Source organism: Bufo bufo, chromosome 4 (genome assembly GCF_905171765.1).
Source record: "Bufo bufo chromosome 4, aBufBuf1.1, whole genome shotgun sequence".
NCBI lineage: Eukaryota > Metazoa > Chordata > Amphibia > Anura > Bufonidae > Bufo > Bufo bufo.
In genome coordinates, this window is record NC_053392.1 from 256357450 (window position 1) to 256376418 (window position 18969).

At 42.1% G+C, this 18969-nt stretch overlaps 1 protein-coding gene across 1 annotated transcript in view; it reads left to right on the forward strand.

Moving 5' to 3' along the window:
• Positions 1-18969, forward strand: part of DLGAP2 (DLG associated protein 2) — a 166082-nt gene that overhangs the window by 9092 nt on the left and 138021 nt on the right. The window contains exon 2 of the mRNA XM_040426807.1: positions 10797-11005. Within this exon, the coding sequence (XP_040282741.1) occupies positions 10797-11005 (209 nt within the window). The remainder of the gene's footprint in view (positions 1-10796; positions 11006-18969) is intronic.

Sequence of the window (18969 nt, forward strand, 5' to 3'; positions counted from 1 at the left end):
CATTATTGTTTGCTTCTGAATAAGGCAAGTGCCACAGTACCCCTCCCCAACTATGCCCCTAAACAATAGGTCATTTACTGATTCAGAGCTGAAATCTCCCACTCTTTTGATCAAATAAAATCAGAACTGTAGATTGTGGTGTTTATTAAAAGTGAACATACCTTTAAAGGTGACTTTAGAAACACCCATAAAAATACACTATATGGACAAAAGTATTGATGCATCTACACATCACACTTACAGGAGCTTTTATGACAGCTTTATGACATCCAATTCTAAGTCCATAGCATTCATCTGAATTTGGTCCCCTCTATGCAGCTAAAACAGCTTCCACTCTCTTGGGAAGGTTTTCTACAAGACTTTAGAGTATGTCTGTAGGAATTTCTGCTGAGCCATCAATAAGAGCATTTTTGAGGTTGGACACTGATGTTGAATGAGGGGGCCTTGCTTGCAATTTTTGTTTTAGTTCATCCCGGAGGTGTTCGATGGAATTGAGGTCAGGGATCTGTGCATGCCTAACAAGTTGTTTCACACCATACTTGCCCTACCATTCCTTTTATTGACCTTGTGTTGTGCACTGGTGCACAGTCAGGCTGGAACAGAAAAGCTCCTGCTGAAAGATAGCCATTCCCTTCATTGGAACTAAGGAGCCAAGGCCAACTCTTGAATACAACTCCATAGCATTATCCCTCCACCAACCTCTACAGTTTGCACCATGCAGTAAGGCATATAAGCACTCTCAACCCAGACTCACCCATCAGACTGCCAGATAGAGAAGTGTGATTTTGTCATTCTACAATACTTGTTTCCACTGCTCCAAAGTCCACTGGTGACATGCTTTAGACCACTCCATCCAGCGCTTGCCATTGTGCCATGCCATGCCATGAAGCTCCCGGCTCATTTTTTGTGCTGATGTCAATGCCAGAGGAGGTTTGGCATTATGAAGTTATTGAGTCAGCAGAGTTTTGGTGACTTTTATGGATTATGTGCAACACAGCTTTGTAACTTTATGTGGTATGCCACTTCATTTCTGAGTTGCTGTGGGTCATAAATGCATCCACTTCACAATAATACCACTTGCAGTTGATTATAGAATATCTAGAACGGAAGATATTTCACAAACTGAGTTCTTGCAGCGGTGAAATCCTATTACAGTACTACACTAGAATTCAGTGAGCTCTTCAGAAAGACTGATTCTTTAACAAATATTTGTAAAGGCAGACTTCATGGGTGGGTGTTGATCTGTCGCAATGAGAGTTCAAGGAGTATTCTGGTTGTTAGAAGTCATCTCCTATCCACAGCGTAGCCGCTCCATTCATTTCGATGGGATTTCTGGAGATAGTCAAATACAGCACTCAGCTATCTCCAGAATGCCGAGATCCAACGTTGTATCACAGGGAATGGGTGGAACAGCTGCATGAATGTCCAACCAGCTGCTCCGTTCATTTCAGGGGGCTGCAGAGGGTACAGGGCCCCCGTTCTCCTGATCAGATTGCTGATTTTATTGAAGTTCTATCCATGTGTGTATATGTATCAATAAAGGATTGAAGACTTTTATCTTTGATATGGTTTACACCATGTTCTCCACTTTTCAAAAAAGTGGGCAGTGTGTGACGGGGACTAGGTGGCCCAACACATTTATTATAATTTATACATGATAAATGTGAATTTAACCAGAAAACTCCAGTTCTTGGGCACATACCGCCCAAGATGCACCACAAATATTAAAAGGCATGCACTTCTTAATAACTGTGGCATATCTGACGCCAGCAGGCCACAGATTAAGACCAGCATATAAAATGCAAAGTTCTGTTGCCTGATTTAGCCCTCTCTTTATTCCACAATGTACTGTACTGTCTGAACTTTTTATTTGTACTCCTAGGAGTGTACAGGGACCTGCATTAAGCTTGGTTTTCTCCAGTTAATTTAGTTGCTTCAAATCAAATTTGTGGAGGCTGGAACATTTCCTGCTTTACTCGGCTCATCTATAATTATTATTTAGAATCTCTGTCTACTGGAATTAACAGGATACTTTTCCCTTTATGGACTGCACTTGTGATATCTGTTTGGGTTACATTAATTTGTAAAATAACAACTGCATAATTTTTGCCTTGAGGACATGTAATATGACACTCATGTAGGTTTTCATGTCATATGAATTAAATTATATTTCCTTGTGTATAGCTTATTATTCCATAGTGCTCACCTATTCCATAAATATTTCCACAGTCTATATAAATAGAGATGAGCGAATCGAAGTTGACGAAGTGGAATTCGATCCGAATTTCAGCAAAAATTAGATTCGCACAGAAGCTGAATTTCCTCCTAAAATGGCTGCTGCACATGTGAGGACATGGAGAAAGGAACTCTGGGAAGGCGGGATCACCCATAATGCCATGCATTCAGCCAATCAGCAGCCAGCCAGCCAGCCAGCCAGCCAGCCAGCCAGCCAGCCCTGTGATGTCACAGACCTATAAATAGCCTCAGTCATCTTAGATTCTGCCATTTACCAGTGTACTTAGCGCAGGGAGAGACGTCTGCAAGCGCTAGGGACAGTGTTAGAAAAAAACTTCATTGTGTTGAAAAAAACGATTTACAAGTGCAGGGAAAGATTATGCTGCACTGACTGGGGATCCAAATTGCCAATCTAAAGCATATTTTGGCTTTTATTATTGGGAAAAAAGGGCTTATTACCGTTGTGTGGTGAAGTGCGAAAATTACAGCCCATTTTGTTATGTATTAGTGGCAAAAGTAAAATATATTTGCTGTTTAGCAGTGCAGTTATATGTTCTAAAGCCCTTTTTGTCGTGTACTAGCGGAAAAAGAAAAAAATATATTTGCCGCTCAGCGCTGCAGTTATCTGTTGTAAAGCCTTTTGTGGTGTATATTAGTGGAAAAAGAAAAAATATATTTGCTGCTCAGCGGTACAGTTATCTGTTGTAGAGCCTTTTGTGGCGTGTATTAGCGGGAAAAAAAAATATTTGCTGCTCAGCGGCGCAGTTATCTGTTGTAAAGCCTTTTGTGGCGTGTATTAGCGGAAAAAATATATATATATTTGCCGCTCAGCGGTGCAGTTATCTGTTCTAAAGCCTTTTGTGTAGTAGAATAATGGGGGAGCTGGATGCTATGGTACTAGAAGAACACATAGATGTAGTTGGTGTGGCTGAGACATGGTTGGACTCTTCGCATGACTGGGCTGTTAATATTGAGGGTTTAACACTATTTAGGAAAGAACGGGTCAATAGAAAAGGTAGTGGCATGTGCCTGTATGTGAGGAGTGATCTGAAGACAAGTGTGAAAGAGGCAATTGTGCGTGAGGATGGTGAGGATGTGGAAACCTTATGGGTGGAAGTTCAAAGGGATATAAACACTGAAAAAATAATACTTGGTGTAATATATAGACACCTTAACATCACAGAAGAGATAGAAATGCAACTGTATAACCAAATAGAGCGGGTGGCACAGGCTGGTACAGTAGTCATAATGGGAGATTTTAACTTCCCAGACATTGACTGGGGTCATGGTTCTGCCTCAACTGCAAAGGGGAGAAAATTCCTCAACTTGCTGCAGGACCACTTTATGGGCCAGTTTGTAGAAGCTCCCACTAGGAGCAATGCTCTGTTGGATCTGGTAATTTCTAATGATGCAGAGCTTGTTGGTAATGTTACTGTTCGAGAAACACTAGGTAATAGTGACCACAATATAATTATATTCCCCCTAAACTATAAGAAGCAAACTCTGTCAGGCAGAGCAAAGACACTGAATTTCAAAAAGGCTAATTTCCCTGGGTTGAGGGCAGAATTTCAGGGCATAGACTGGGAGCAGCTACTGTCACATAATAATACAGAGGATAAATGGGAGAGCTTCAAATCCACATTGAGTAATTGCACTAAAAAATGTATCCCTTTAGGTAAAATTAAACCCCCCATGGCTTATAGCTACTGTAAAAAGAGCAATAAAACAATAAAAGACAAAAAGAGGGCATTTAAAAAATACAAATCTGAGGGGTCAGCTGTAGCGTTCGAAGATTACAAAGGGCTTAATAAAATCTGCAAAAAGGAGATAAAATTAGCAAAGATACAAAACGAACAGCAGGTAGCAAAAGAAAGCAAAACAAAATCCAAAGCGTTTTTTAAATATATAAATGCTAAAAAACCTAGGTCTGAGCAGGTAGGTCCCCTAAATAATGGTAAAGGGGGGGGGGGGGTAGTCACTGAAGATAAGGAAAAGGCAGAGTTCCTAAATAGTTTTTTTAGCTCTGTATATACAAAAGAAGAGAAAGGAGCTGATATCTGTGGTGCCGGGGTTGTTAGTACATCCAGTGATATACTCAATTGGCTAACTGTAGATATGGTCCAATAGAAGTTAAATAGGGTAAATGTGAACAAAAGTCCGGGTCCAGATGGATTACACCCAAGAGTGCTTAAAGAGCTCTGTTCAGTCATTGCTGTGCCCCTGCTTATAATTTTTAAGGATTCTCTAGGGACTGGTACAGTGCCAAGTGATTGGCGCAAGGCAAACGTGGTGCCTATATTCAAAAAAGGATCAAGGTCCTCCACAGGTAATTATAGACCAGTTAGTTTAACTTCTGTTGTGGGAAAAATGTTTGAAGGAATCTTAAGGGACTATATACAGGAGTATGTGACTATAAATAATATTATAAGTGATAACCAGCATGGGTTTACCAAGGACAGAAGTTGTCAGACTAACCTGTTTTGTTTTTATGAGGAGGTGCGTAGTAGCCTGGACAGAGGGGCGGCTGAGGATGTAGTGTTTCTGGATTTTGCAAAAGCTTTTGATACTGTCCCTCATAGATGCTTAATAAGTAAAGTAAGGTCTATTGGCTTGGAAAGTATAGTTTGTAATTTGCTTGAAAACTGTCTGAAGGACTGTGTCCAGAGAGTTGTGGTCAATGATTCCTATTCAGAATGGTCCTAGGTTATAACTGGTGTACCCCAAGGTTCAGTGCTGGGCCCTTTATTATTTAATTTATTTATTAATGATATTTAGGATGGGATTAATAGCACCATATCTATTTTTGCAGATGACACTAAACTGTGTAGAACTGCACGGTCTATGGAAGATGTCCACAAACTACAAGCTGACTTGAACATTCTGAGTGATTGGACATCAACTTGGCAAATGAGGTTCAATGTGGACAAATGTAAAGTTATGCATCTTGGTAGTAATAATCTCTGTGCTACATATGTCTTAGGTGATGTAGCACTGGGAGAGTCACTTATAGAGAAGGATTTGGGTGTTCTTGTGGATGGTAGATTAAATTATAGTATACAATGTCAATCAGCTGCTTCTAAGGCCACCGGGATATTGTCATGCATTAAACGAGGCATGGACTCGCGGGGCAGGGATGTAATACTACCACTTTACAAAGCGCTGGTGCAGCCTCATCTGGAAATGCAGTCCAGTTCTGGGCACCAGTACATAATAAGGATGCACTGCAGCTGGAAAAAGTACAGAGGAGAGAGACTAAAATGATAAGGGGCATGGAGGGTCTTAGTTATGAAGAAAGATTAAAAGAATTGAATTTATTTAGTCTTGAGAAGAGACGTCTAAGGGGGGACATGATTAACCTGTACAAGTATATAAATGGGCCATACAAAAAATACGGCAAAAAGCTGTTCCATGTAAAATGTGCACTGCCTCCGACTGAAGAAGAAAAAGCGTCAAAGCTTCTTTACTGTAAGAACTGTGAATCTGTGGAATAGACTTCCACAGGACGTGGTCACAGCTGGAACAGTGGACAGTTTCAAAAAGGATTTAGACGGATTCTTAAAAATAAAAAACATAAATGCTTATGAAAACGTGTAGAAATCTGAGTCTCACTTCCTTCTGGGATTCGTGTCCCCACCTATCCCTTGGTCGAACTTGATGGACGTTTGTCTTTTTTCAACCGTATTAACTATGTAACTATGTACCGTATTTTTCGCCGTATAAGACGCACTTTTTCCGCCCCAAAAGTGGGGGGAAAATAGCAGTGCGTCTTATACGGCGAATGCTGCTGATTTTGCTGAGCTTTCAATGATACACCCGCCGCGATGCCGTGCGGCGGGTGTATCAGCTGTGAGGGAGGCGGGACTGGGGGCCGGCATCTGCTTTTATAATGACAGCGGGCCCGTGCAGTGACTGTATTCTACTACACGGGCCCCGCTCACTGTATAATCCTATGTCTAATAGTTAATTGTAATTGTATGTAATCACATAAGGAGCGCTGTGTATTACCGGTACTTACAACTACAAGCGCTCGCCGCTAGGTAGGTAGCAGAGAGGAGGGAGGAGGCAGGCCGGGATTCACTTTATGAATGAAGCAGGCGGCGTGGGCGCATGACGTATGACTCACACTGCCAGCATCCGTCCTCCCGGCCTGCCTCCTCCCTCCTCTCTGCTACCTACCGAGCAGGCGAGCGCTTGTAGTTGTAAGTACCGGTAATACACAGCGCTCCTTATGTGATTACATACAATTACAATTAACTATTAGACATAGGATTATACAGTGAGCGGGGCCCGTGTAGTAGAATACAGTCACTGCGCGGGCCCCGCTGTCATTATAAATGCAGATGCCGGCCCCCAGCGTGTTTTGAGGGTCATTCACTACAGGGACACTTATGGAGGGGATCTGTGGATGACACATAGCATAAGATGCTATATATGGGTCATCCACAGATCCCCCCCATAACTGTCATACACAGATCCTCATAACAGTGCCATCCAGAGACCCCAACAAGAGCCACCCACAGATCCCCCATAAGTGTCACCCACAGATCCCCCATAAGTGTCACCCACAGATCCCCCATAACAGTGCGTCACCCACAGATCCCCCATAACAGTGCGCCATCCACAGATCCCCCATAACAGTGCGCCATCCACAGATCCCCCATAACAGTGCCATCCACAAACCGCAATTAGTTCAGAACCCACCAAAAGCACACCTTTTGGTTCAAAATATATTTTTTCTTATTTTCCTCCTCAAAAACCTAGGTGCGTCTTATGGGCCGGTGCGTCTTATAGGGCGAAAAATACGGTAACTTATGTAGTGTAAAAGTGGAAAAAAATGAGGGACTTTTTTCCGTTCAGTGGTGCAGTTATATGTGGTAAAGCCCTTTTTGCGGTATGGACCGAATTACGTAGTGGTAAAAAAAAATTATGTGAAACCGGCTTTTTTGGGAAAATTGATGGCTGATTGTAGACTTTGTTCTGTATGAACCAAATTCCATTATCCTTTCATTGGTGAAATTTTTTATTTCAAAATTGATGGCTGATTGTAGACCTCCTTTTGCTGTATGGACCGAATTACATCGTCGTGGGTCCTGCAGTAAACATAATGAAGGCGTTGATGACAACACACCAGCAGACTTTGCCTTTACCATCTATTTAAAATTAAATCAAGCAGTAAGTTGAAAATATTCATGTGTTTTTATCTGCTCTGTCTGCATTCGATCTCCACAGCACACAAGACATGACAGGAGAGCCTCTGCTTTGAAGTCCAAGTCCAGTTTCTTAAGATCAGGAGTTCCATCAGAATTGTGCGTAACATTCTTGCTCCCTGTGCAAAGCCATAACAAAAGGACTCCGTAGGCATACACATCAGAGGAAGCTGAAGCTGGTTGCCCCAATTTTAATTCAGGAGCAGTAAACAGCGTGAAGCAAATAAAGGTGGCTGAACTCCGCTGCTCTGTATCTCTTGTGAAGTCAATGTCTCCAACTATGCCCCTCTCATGATTTACAGCAAATACATTATTTTCATGTAGAGATACAAGAATTATGTTGGAGGCATGTAGTGTATGCAAGCCATGTGCGACCCCTCTAATCAATCTCACGCTGTTCTGCACCTTGTTTGCCTGGGCAAATGGAGTCACACAGGGGAGAAACTGCTCTGTGTCCTTCAGCAAGAAATCGAATCCTGGCTTTCTCCGCGACAACTGAAAATCGAGCAGAACCTGAACTAGCAGGTGGTGGCATACTTGGAGTGGACCCTGCCAGCCATCATTGAAGATCCGCTGGACTACTAGACAGCCAAACTTGATTTGTGGCTGCAACTAGCCGAGTTTGCCCTGGAAAAGCTGTCCTGCCCAGCCAGTAGTGTGGCATCAAAGCCGGTGTTTAGTGTGGCAGGGGCCATAGTTACCCCAAGGAGAACTCGCCTGTCCACCCTAAATGTGGAGAGACTGACCTTTGTCATGATGAATCAGGCGTAGATCAGCCAGGATTTCCTCCCACTAATGCCTGATGCATCAGACTAGATCATCCTTGCTACCGAACCAACACTTTGACAAAAGAGACCGGTTTATTCTGGCTACCTGCCTCAGCTACTATTCTGATGCTGCCACCCACCTGATGCCACACATCTGATGCCTTCTTTCACCCTCCATCTTCCGCTGGTACTGGTATTACCACCTACCTCCACACTATGTCACCTTGCCACTCTGTGGCCTTCTGATGCTTCTGCCCCCTCCACATTATCTCACCCTGCCACTATGTGGCCTCCTGATGCTGCTGCCACCTCCACACTATGTCACCCTGCCACTCTGTGGCCTCCTGATGCTGCTGCCACCTCTCCACTGTCACCTTGCCACTATGTGGTCTCCTGATGCTGCTACTACCTCCACAATATGTCACCTTGCCACTCTGTGGCCTCCTTATGCTGTTGCCACCTCCACACTGTGTCACCTTGCCACTCTGTGGTCTCCTGATGCTGCCGCCACCTCCACACTATGTCACCTTGCAACTCTGTGGCCTCCTCATGCTGCTGCCACCTCCACACTCTGTCATTTTGCCATTCTTTGGCCCCCTGATGTTGTCGCCACCTACACAGTCTGTCATTGTGCCACTCTGTGGCCTCCTGATGCTGCCACCACCTCCAGGCTTTGTCATTGAGCCATTGTCATTGGGCCACTCTGTGGTCTCCTCATCCTGCTTCCACCTCACCACTATGTCATAGGGCCACTCTGTGGACTTCTCATGCTGTTCCCCTGTTCCCTCCCCACTTCATGACTGGGCCACTATTTAGCCTTTTTGGCTTGGCTGACATCATCATTTATTTGACCCTTCTTCTGATCTGTCAGAAGAAAGGAAAAATGAGACGCACAACAGATCCTCTCTGTGTAGCAGCTGTAAGGCCTGTATGGTCCACTCAGAATTGGCTTATGATTTGGTAGCCAAAAGCAGGAGTGGGTACAAAGCACAGAAGACATGCAAATATTGCGTTCACGTGTCATCTCTGTTTTGGATCCACTCCTGTTTTTTTTGGCATTAGCAATACTGGTAGATTACTGACCAAATGCTGACCGAATGAAGGCGGATGCTCCACAGAAAAGATCCGGTTTTTGTGGGTTATTGTTCTGACGGATCAGAGGAAGGGCAAAATAATCAGTGACGTCAACACAAACTTACTGCTGACACCCTCTCCACTCTGTCGGGGGGGCTCTACTTGTATAAGCGTTTAATAGAATAGGTTTTGTAGACATCTATGTGGAATCAGCTGACAACAGTGTAAAAGGAGTGAGCTTCTTCTTGGCACTAGCATCAACCTGTAAAGCTAAGTTCATACTTAGGTTATGTGGTCAATTTCGGCCCCGTGACTGCCCAAATAAGTGAAGTGTGCAGTGATTCTAAGAGCGACGCCTGTCATCTGCATGTCATACGTACTCATAGGATTATTTCACTACCAAAGCAGGCTCCCTATGTGTGTTACTGCAATGTACAGTGTTCTACACCAGTGTTCCCCAACTCCAGTCCTCAGGGCCCACCTGCCGGCCATGTTTTGAGGGTTTCCTTAGTATTCAGCAGGTGATATAATTAGTGCCCGTGCATCAGGACTTACCAGAGGTATTCATTCATGGGATAATCTCAAATCATGACCGGCAATTGGGCCCTGAGGACTGGAGTTGGGGAATACTGTTCTACACCACTATAAAGGCTCTCTGCAGCCAGGAAATAGCAGTTTTTTAAATGAAATTCGCTGCAAATATATTCAGATTAAACCGAATTTTTTCTAAGAATTTGGCGAACCGGCAAATCGATTTTTTTTTTTATTTGCTCATCTCTAACTACAACCCTAATTCCAAAATAGTTGCCACATTGTCTAAAATGTAAATACATGTAAGTAAAAACAGAATGCACTGATTTGCAAATCTAATTTTATTAACAGTAGAACATAAAAAATATATATAAAATGTTGAAAGTGAGACATATTACCATTTCATGGAAAAAATAACTCATTTAGAACTTGATGGCAGGAACAAATCTCAAAAAAGTTGGGACATGGTCACGTCTACCATAGTGTAGCATCCGCTCATCTTTTATCAACATCTGGGAGGTGAGGAGACCAATTGCTGGAGTTTTGGGAGAAGAATGTTGTCCCATTCTGTTCTGATTTAGAATTCTAGTTGCGCAGCACTCCTTGCTATACCAGCCTTCGTGCAGTTTTCTGCAACAATTAAAAAATATATTACAGACTTTGGCATCACTGCCACAAGAATAGATGTGTCATCCAAGCAAAATTGGTTCCGCAGTTTTTTTTTCTTCTTCTGTAGTATATTCTTGTGGTACCCAGTGAGTGTGAATCACTATGATACTGCCAAAAAAATGTATTACATAATTACATCTATAGGATTGTAAAAAAAAAAAAAAAAGATTTTTGAATGACTCTTACTATAGCAGGACACGAGGACTAGCTTACACTATAGGAAAGAATAGAACCTTGCACATCAGCTAATAATAATGTGCAATCCTTTATATAAGAGTGCCTGTTAATGTAATTGTTTGTCACATTTTCCAAGGTGCCTCAAGATGAATGGGGAGGGTATCCCTCTGGAAGTAAAGATGAGGAAATTCCATGTCGAAGAATGAGAAGTGGCAGTTATATAAAAGCCATGGAAGAGGACAGTGGAGATTCTGATACAAGCCCCAAAACATCCCCTAAAATATCAGCAAGACCTGAACCTTTATTGAAATCAATAGTACAGCGATCGCATGGAGAGCTCCAAAAGTAAGTCCTTTCATACTGTTTCTTTCATAGTCAAACAAAAATTCTATTTTTGAAAAAAAGGTACAAAAAGTATTGTTACCAATAATCTGGCATCTAGCAGTGAGGATATCTTCTACTATTTATAATATCTTTTGATTTTCCTATAAATTCCACCAAACTTGGCATTTAGCAATTATATCAAATCAAGTGAGAACCTACAATTTATCGAGGGCTGAGTTATCGGGCTCTTCCAGTTATATATATATTTAAAAAAAACTCTATAAAGAAGCACCCCAGTAAAAAACAAATATGTGATATAGTGCTGCACAGGCTGTTATTAAAGGGAACCTGTTAAGTTGAACTTGGTGTTTATGCTGCAGGCAGCATGTTATAGAGCAGGAAGATCTGAGCAGACTGATATACAGTGTTGTGAAAAAAGATTTAAATTCTTGCCAATTCTGGGCTTTGAAGTCCAGGAAGCAGTCCTAATCAGTGATTGACAGCTATCTCTGCATGCATACCGTAGTCATAGAGGAAAGGCTGTCAATCACTGATAGGACCGCCTCCCTGACTTTAAAGCCCAGAATAAGCAGAAATTTTAAAGAAAGAAATACAATTTATATTGAATCTTTTACCACAACACTGTATATCACTCTACTCAGCTCCTTCAGCTCTATAACATGCTGCTGGTGCACTACTTTTTATGGTGACAGGTTCCCTTTAAAGAATAATGAAGAGGCTGTGTATGCTTTGTGTATACCTGTTTTAGTTAATGCGTCATTTATGGGTTGTCTGCCATCTTGATTCCTTCTCTCTATCTGATATGGTTCCCCTCATGCAGCCTACATTTCCCTTTATACCTTTGGTTTAGCCTCATCACAATCTACTGAGATGAGTGCGATCTAAGTGCAGAAGTGATATATCAGTGACATAGAGCTTCTGTACCCTAACCCACACTGCAGAGTCTTGGTGTATTCCAATGTGAAGCAGCTTCAGCCTGTCTCCCCTGCCCCCTGCTTGTGATAGGTTTCAGGATCTCAGTTCTTACAAACAGGAGGCAGGGACAGCAGTGTAAAACTACATTTCATAAAAATACACTAGAGAGTCTGCACACAGCACTCACAGATGTTCTAGACAGTGTGAGTGAGGGGAGTTTTATAACACTGCAGACAATCCTTGTCTAGACTAATTTACTATATCACTTCATTCCGGGTCTTTTAGGACAAAAATGTTATCTTCAACAGCACTCTCTGCATCAGATACATACAGAGAAACAAGGAGGGAGGGCAGAGCTTAGTTGCAAAGGGGAGGTTTCTGAGAGCTGTCAAAATGTATTTGATAAACGATGATGGCCTAAGCAAGGTGTTGGATCTCCTTAAAGAGACCAGCCCTGTATGGGGACTTATTGTAAGTACTCCATGGTATGGAGACTTATACTTCCTAAGGAACAAAATCCAACTCACTAGTGCAACCTTGTGGAAGTAGCTCCCCATGAACGATTTTCCATCTTAATAGACATAAATAGAGAAAACAACCCAAATAAATATCCCCAAAGGGTGTTCTGTGCCTGTATCTCTGCAGTAGGTGTTCTGTGCCTGTATCTCTGCAGAGGATCGCTAAAGTAGCATATTAAAAAAGCTGCGTAGTGGGCCCAGAGGATGTGATGTCACAGGAGGAGTGATGTCAGGGGCATGCACTGTAGCAGTCTAGTAAATATTGTGGGAATAGGCAAGTATGTGTAAGTGATGTAGTGTGTTATAGACATGCGCAATAGTAATTAGTTGAACTGAGGGGAACTATGGGCATAGATATGTGGACATGCGCTACATATAATAGAGGAAAGAAATCAATCCATTAAATTTATAGAAATCAATGACTGTTCAATTGTATATCTGTATTATAATGGGAAAGGCAATGCTACACAAAATATACATATGTTGAATGATGGCATAAACAAATAGAAATGGTACACAAATGGTTAGTATATAAGAATTAGACATGCTAAAATTGCTAGATGGGGGGAGAAAAAGGAATGAGGAAGAGCAGAAAGGAGGAAAGGGGTAAAGTAAGGGGGGAAAGGGAGAACAGGGGGAAGGAAGAGTGAGAGGAAAAGGAAAGAGGAGGGTAGGGGTAAATCTTTCTCACCCTCTAGCAATAGTATCCATTCAACGCGTCTGTAAAGAAAAATAATCACACGTTAATATGGAATCATATTCTCTATTTAACCATTTAGGTGACAGGTCATCCAATCAGGTCAGATTTTGACTCATAGGGAGCCACTTCCTCAAGGGGATGCTAGCTAGAAGGTTCTCTTCCTTGGGAGATACCTATTTGCATATTCAGTCTCTATACCATGGAGTACTTAGAGTAAGTATCCTAACACTAGTGTCTTTAATGAGATCCAGCACCCTGCCTATGGCGCATCTTACCCAGTCAACCAAAATCCTACTCTTTACTGAAGAGGGGCAAGTATCCCAAAACAGCTGTCTACAGATGGATATCTGGCTTCGAATTTTCTCTTGTCATATTCCAAAGCTTAACAAGTTGGATTTTGACTCATGGGGAGCCACTTCCACAAAGTGGTGCTAGCGAGATGTTTTTTTTTCCTTGGGAGATACCTCTTTGCATAAATGATGATGTAATACCAAACACACAGGAAGTCAGCCTCACAGGAGAAACTGACTTCCTGTCTACACAGTGTGACAGTGGCTGCTGTGCACCGCTGTTCCCCTGCTTACCGCCGCTGTCCCGGGCGCTGTGTTCAGCGGTGAGCTGCCAGTGCTTTCCATTCACCGCTGCAGTCCTGGGTTCTGTCTGTGTAGGTACTGTTGTTCTAGGATCCGCTTCACAGTTTCCTTTCAGCCCTGACCACAGCATGCTTGCTGCTTGTTCCCTGCAGCACTTCCTTAAGGGCTGGCGCACGTGACTTCCTGTGCTTTATGGGCTAGGTCATGTGACCTCGCTGACCAAACCTAGCCCTCCTGCGCATATATAAGTGGCTCAATCCCCTTCCCAGATGCCTCAGTGTCAAGGTCCTTGTGTCCTGCTAAGGTTCCTGATATCTGCTTGTGTTCCTGTGTACCTGACTTGTACTTGTATTCCTGGACTCTGCTACTTGTTTGATCCCTGCCTGTTTGCCTTGACTCTCCTGTTGCCGACCCAGATTGCCTGCTCCTGGTTACGCCTGCTGCCAATGCCTGTACCTCTCATACCTTGCTCAGGCACCTCCTGGTCTGCCTGGACCAGCTGCCTCATGTGACAATGCTCCTCAAGAGGTAGCGACCTGGTGTTCCCCTCTGGAAAGTCTATCCCCACCATCAGGGGTACTGTGAAGATCAAGGGGTTCACTTAGACAATGCCCTTAGAGCAGGTAGGACACGGGCACAGTGGGTTCACACCCACTGGTTCGTGACACACAGAAGAGTAAGCTCTGGACTTGAAGTCAGAATGGGGTGTCACATGACACAGCTGACAATAATGAATACAGAAAGTACAGAATGTATGGAGGCAACTGAGCAGGGATGAAAAACACTGTTAAAATGTTGCTGGTCAGTTCATGTTATGGGGCAGATATATTAAGGTAGGTTTATTTTGCACCAAAATATTGTACCCTGCACTATTTTTATTTAGTGTCAAGCTTATGACCAGTATTTATTTGGATTGCTAAATATGTCTAAAGCAGTGTGATGTTGTTTTAGAAAGTCATGGTTTATTTGGTGTAATTCAGTCTGAAGCGAAGATAAGACACAATACGCCGCACAATGCCTATTTGCAACGCAATGCACCACGGGGCTTTATATTAACAGAATTTTATACCAATTTGGAGCTGATATAGTTTTTGACTACAAGATTTGCCAAAAATCTGTTTAAGACTCCTACAAAAGAAGAAGCCAATTAGGACTAAGCAAAAAAAAAAGCTATCTTCAAGAAAGTTGTGTCTACCATGTCACAAATGAAACAAAATGAAACAAACAGGTTCTGGAACAAATCAATACACTTTCCAATGTTGTCAAGTGCTTTTTTTAATCCCCTGTGGGGAATTAGCTCTTCTCCAGGGGTCATTCACACAAGTATCTTCGCCAGACACCAAGTTTAAGGTCCAAACATCACTTTTCTTTGGCACCTCAGCAAAACAAACATAATACAAAACAAACACCTGCCCGGCTGGGCTCTAACTAAATTTATGGTAGAATCCCTGACTCACCTATAGAGTGCTGTTCAGACACAGTGTCAGGTCCGGCTTTCTCAGCCAAGCGTATACCAGCCCCCCAGGCTGTAGCACAGTCAGTCCAGGCTATGACCCAGCCTCGTGGTTTCTCAGCCTAGCCCAGCTGGAACTACACACCCAGAGACTCACCCGGCCTCTGTTTGCAACCACGCCCCCTACTGACATTCTGGGATGGGCTTTTACTCCCCAAGTCCCCAGTAATAATCTCAGGTGATTACACCTGTGGATCCCTCATGCTAGGGAAACCTGCCCTGGAATGGGAGGGGTGGATTGGCAGCTCCCTCTACCAACCTAGCTCCCAATCCAAGTAAAATAGCTCCAGCCACTATGCCTTGCTGAAGCCAGCACCACTCTGGAACTTTACTTATCTCACCCAATTGAGGAACCTGGGTGAGATATACCCCTCTTCCGGGATCCTTATTCACTTTAGCGTTTACATCACCACACCCTATATAAATGAAAATTATACAACCTTCTAATATACTATATGTCTCAATTTGTCACTATTTTCAAGGTACTTTTTTGGTCAGTGAAGCACTCAGTAGATCACCTTCTTTTGACTATGGTGATAGTAATAACAAACAATAAAGATATAAAAAATGGATAATGTTGAATAAACTACGCGGATCTGACATTGCTTCCCCATTAGTAAATGTTCTGCGGCTTGGTATAATGCAAAGCAGATAGAACCATCCAAAGCAGTGGCTGGTCTCTATGTTGATGCAGCAGTGTCCCTTAAGGCCCCCCTATGCATTAGGGTATTGTCGGCCAAACTCACTGAGAATGACATGTTTGGCTGACAGTCTAATCTGTGTTGGGAGCTTCTCAATCTACCCAGAAAAATTATTTCAGGGTACAGAAGGATCAGGCAAAGTCTATATTTTTGCCTGATCCTCTAGTTCTCTGGGAGATACGCCGCTCTCAGAAGTGTCTGGCACTGTCTTTCTCCTCTCTCCCCATTGAATACACATACATGTTCGCCTGAACTAATAGGTAGTCAGGAGAGATAGTTGTTGGCCGAACAGCTATTGGATTTGTATGGCTGCCTTTAATATCAGTTTCTCTCAGTTGGACATTTGGAAAGTCCTTTCGAACCTAGCCCCCAGTCTCAATTAGGTGCATGTTCTGATATAGAAAAGGTTAATTGGGGACTGTTACATTTAATTATAAACCAGAGACTGACTTTAACAAGTGCTCAGCAGTAGATAGGTTACTAATTTGTAGAGTATAGGGTCTTTTTATTAAATTATCCTTCCCAGAAAAGGAAGGAAAGGCATTAAGGCCATGTGACTGGAATTTAATTGGAATGAAATACTGTTTATCATCAGTAAACACATCAACCTTACAATGCATTAAGTAAATTACCCTTGCAATTGCATTTAGGAAACCACACAGGTCCACAAGGAAGTGGGATTCAATTAGAAAGCTAATGGACACATGTAGGTAGCATAGGCCTGACTCCCCTTCAGTCTGCTCCAGAACAAACAATATACAATATATGTAGTACGTGTGTGCAAAAATCATCCAGTACCAATACCATCATTCATTTGTACAAATATCACTGAAAAAACACACACATAAAAGCATTTCTGGGGAGATTTATCAAACTGGTGTAAAGTAGAACTGGCTTAGTTGCCCATACCAACTAATCAGATTCCACCTTTCATTTTTGACAGCTCCTTTGGAAAATGAAAGGTGGAATCTGATTGGTTGCTGTGGGTCAACTAAGTCGTTTCTAATTTACACCAGTTTGATAAATCTCCCCCTTGGTCTTAATGATTTGTTGGTCCCAAACGGACTCCGAAGATAAAATATAAACAACTTGTATGGATCAATTGGAATAGATAATTACAGTAAAAAGAAATCCTAAAACCAAGCATACATGCCATAGGGACAGCCCTTGCAGCTTCTTATGGGGTACCTCCGATTGGGTCTGTTTTCTTTTGTATAAGGTAGTGAGAATCTGTATAGAGGTACTGCATTGTTAGTAACAGGGTCAACGATCATGGAGGAATAAAAGAACACTAGGCCCTTCTGTCCTTGATGAAAAAAATTCACCAAAATACCGGAGGCCCTATTTGATTTTCGAATGGGCATCCTTTTCAGAATGTGCAGTATTTGACGTATTGTGGATGTCATTTACACTATATGACGTGCAACAAAACAAAAATATGGCATTCAGCTAAAAAAGAAACACGTATATAGCTTCACTACTACCCACTTCCCACTTAACAAAATCAAAAACTATTGTGAGAAAACAGAAGGATCAAAATGCAGATGCGTCATCTTGGCTGTGTGCATCAATAAGTGTCCTTTATTAAAAACATGTAATTTCCAGTTAAGAAGCCTACCTCGATTCAACATAGTGCACATACTCAACAAATATAATGTTCGTGTGTCCACATTCGTTTACAATGGCAAGCTTTCATGAAATGCATTTATGGCATAATTATTGGATACTGTCTTGCCCAGCTGTACAGTAGGATGGAGAGGACCACCAAATATCTTAAAGTCCTAAGGCAGAATAGTAGTATGCACATGTGTATATAATGTGAAGCATGTATAGGCACAGATAGCCTCATAGCCATCAACTGTGCATTTCCATATATAGCATCAAATGCATAAAATAAATGAAGGTGAAAAAAACTTCTGTAATATAAATATCAGTATGCATACGTCAACAGGATCTTGTGAAAAGAACCCATCATTTCCTTCCTTCCCTCTCTCAGCTCATACGCATGGCATTATCATGCAGTAAGGTACAGATAGCTAGCTACCAGGTAAAGCTAGTCTTTTGTGTCATTATAGATAAGGCCAAAACAAATATAAAATATACATAAAAAAAATCCTGGAAATAAGATCTCTTCCATTTATAAGGTCATTCATCTGAGCATTTAGAGCAGTGGGCTGGTAACAATTTACAGTACGAACATCTGCATACATCTACATATATTCATAAGATTTATCCATTATCTGAAATTATCTTGTCAGTGTAGTCAACATTCAAGCCGTCCGTAGAAATGTTATACCAAGCACATGATTCATCGCTACATAATTAATTAAATATATAAATTTCTAGCATATTTAGAAATGAGAGTAGACGTTTTTATGTTTAATGTAAGTATATTTAAAGGGATTACGCCACTAAAAACACCTTTGCCCTATCCACACTGTTGCTGAGCTCCCCCATGAGAATGGAGCAGTGGTTTGCTTGTACATGTCCTCTCCATACACTGCTAAGGGACTGCCGAGTTCAGTGCATGCAGCAGTCCCATAGAAGTGAGCGGCAAGGAGGACATACATGTGCACCACCCCTCTATTCTCATAGGCCAGTTTGGAGGCACTTGTGGACTCCCATTCTCTTGATTGCTGGGAGTCTCAGAGGTTGAACCACTACCGATCACTAATGCCCTCTTCCTGTGGCTAAGGAATAAGTGTTATTAGTTGCACAACCCTTTAATCTAAGTAACCAAGTTTATGTCTACCAAAAATAAAAAGCAAAACAAGGAAAACATTACAATACATATGATATTATTATATAATATTGGATAGATTTAATGTAATAACCTATCTCCATTATATAGCACAATAACAAAACATAAAATGAAGCCATGGCTTTTTCGGATGGCGGTTGGTATGCACAATTCTGTTTGGTATCATACATGAAACACGGACCATTTTAATGAAGAGGGAACAGCAGTTTAAATGGGTTCAAGACTGGGAACCTTTTTTCATATGGCCAGGCAGAGTTCAGGAG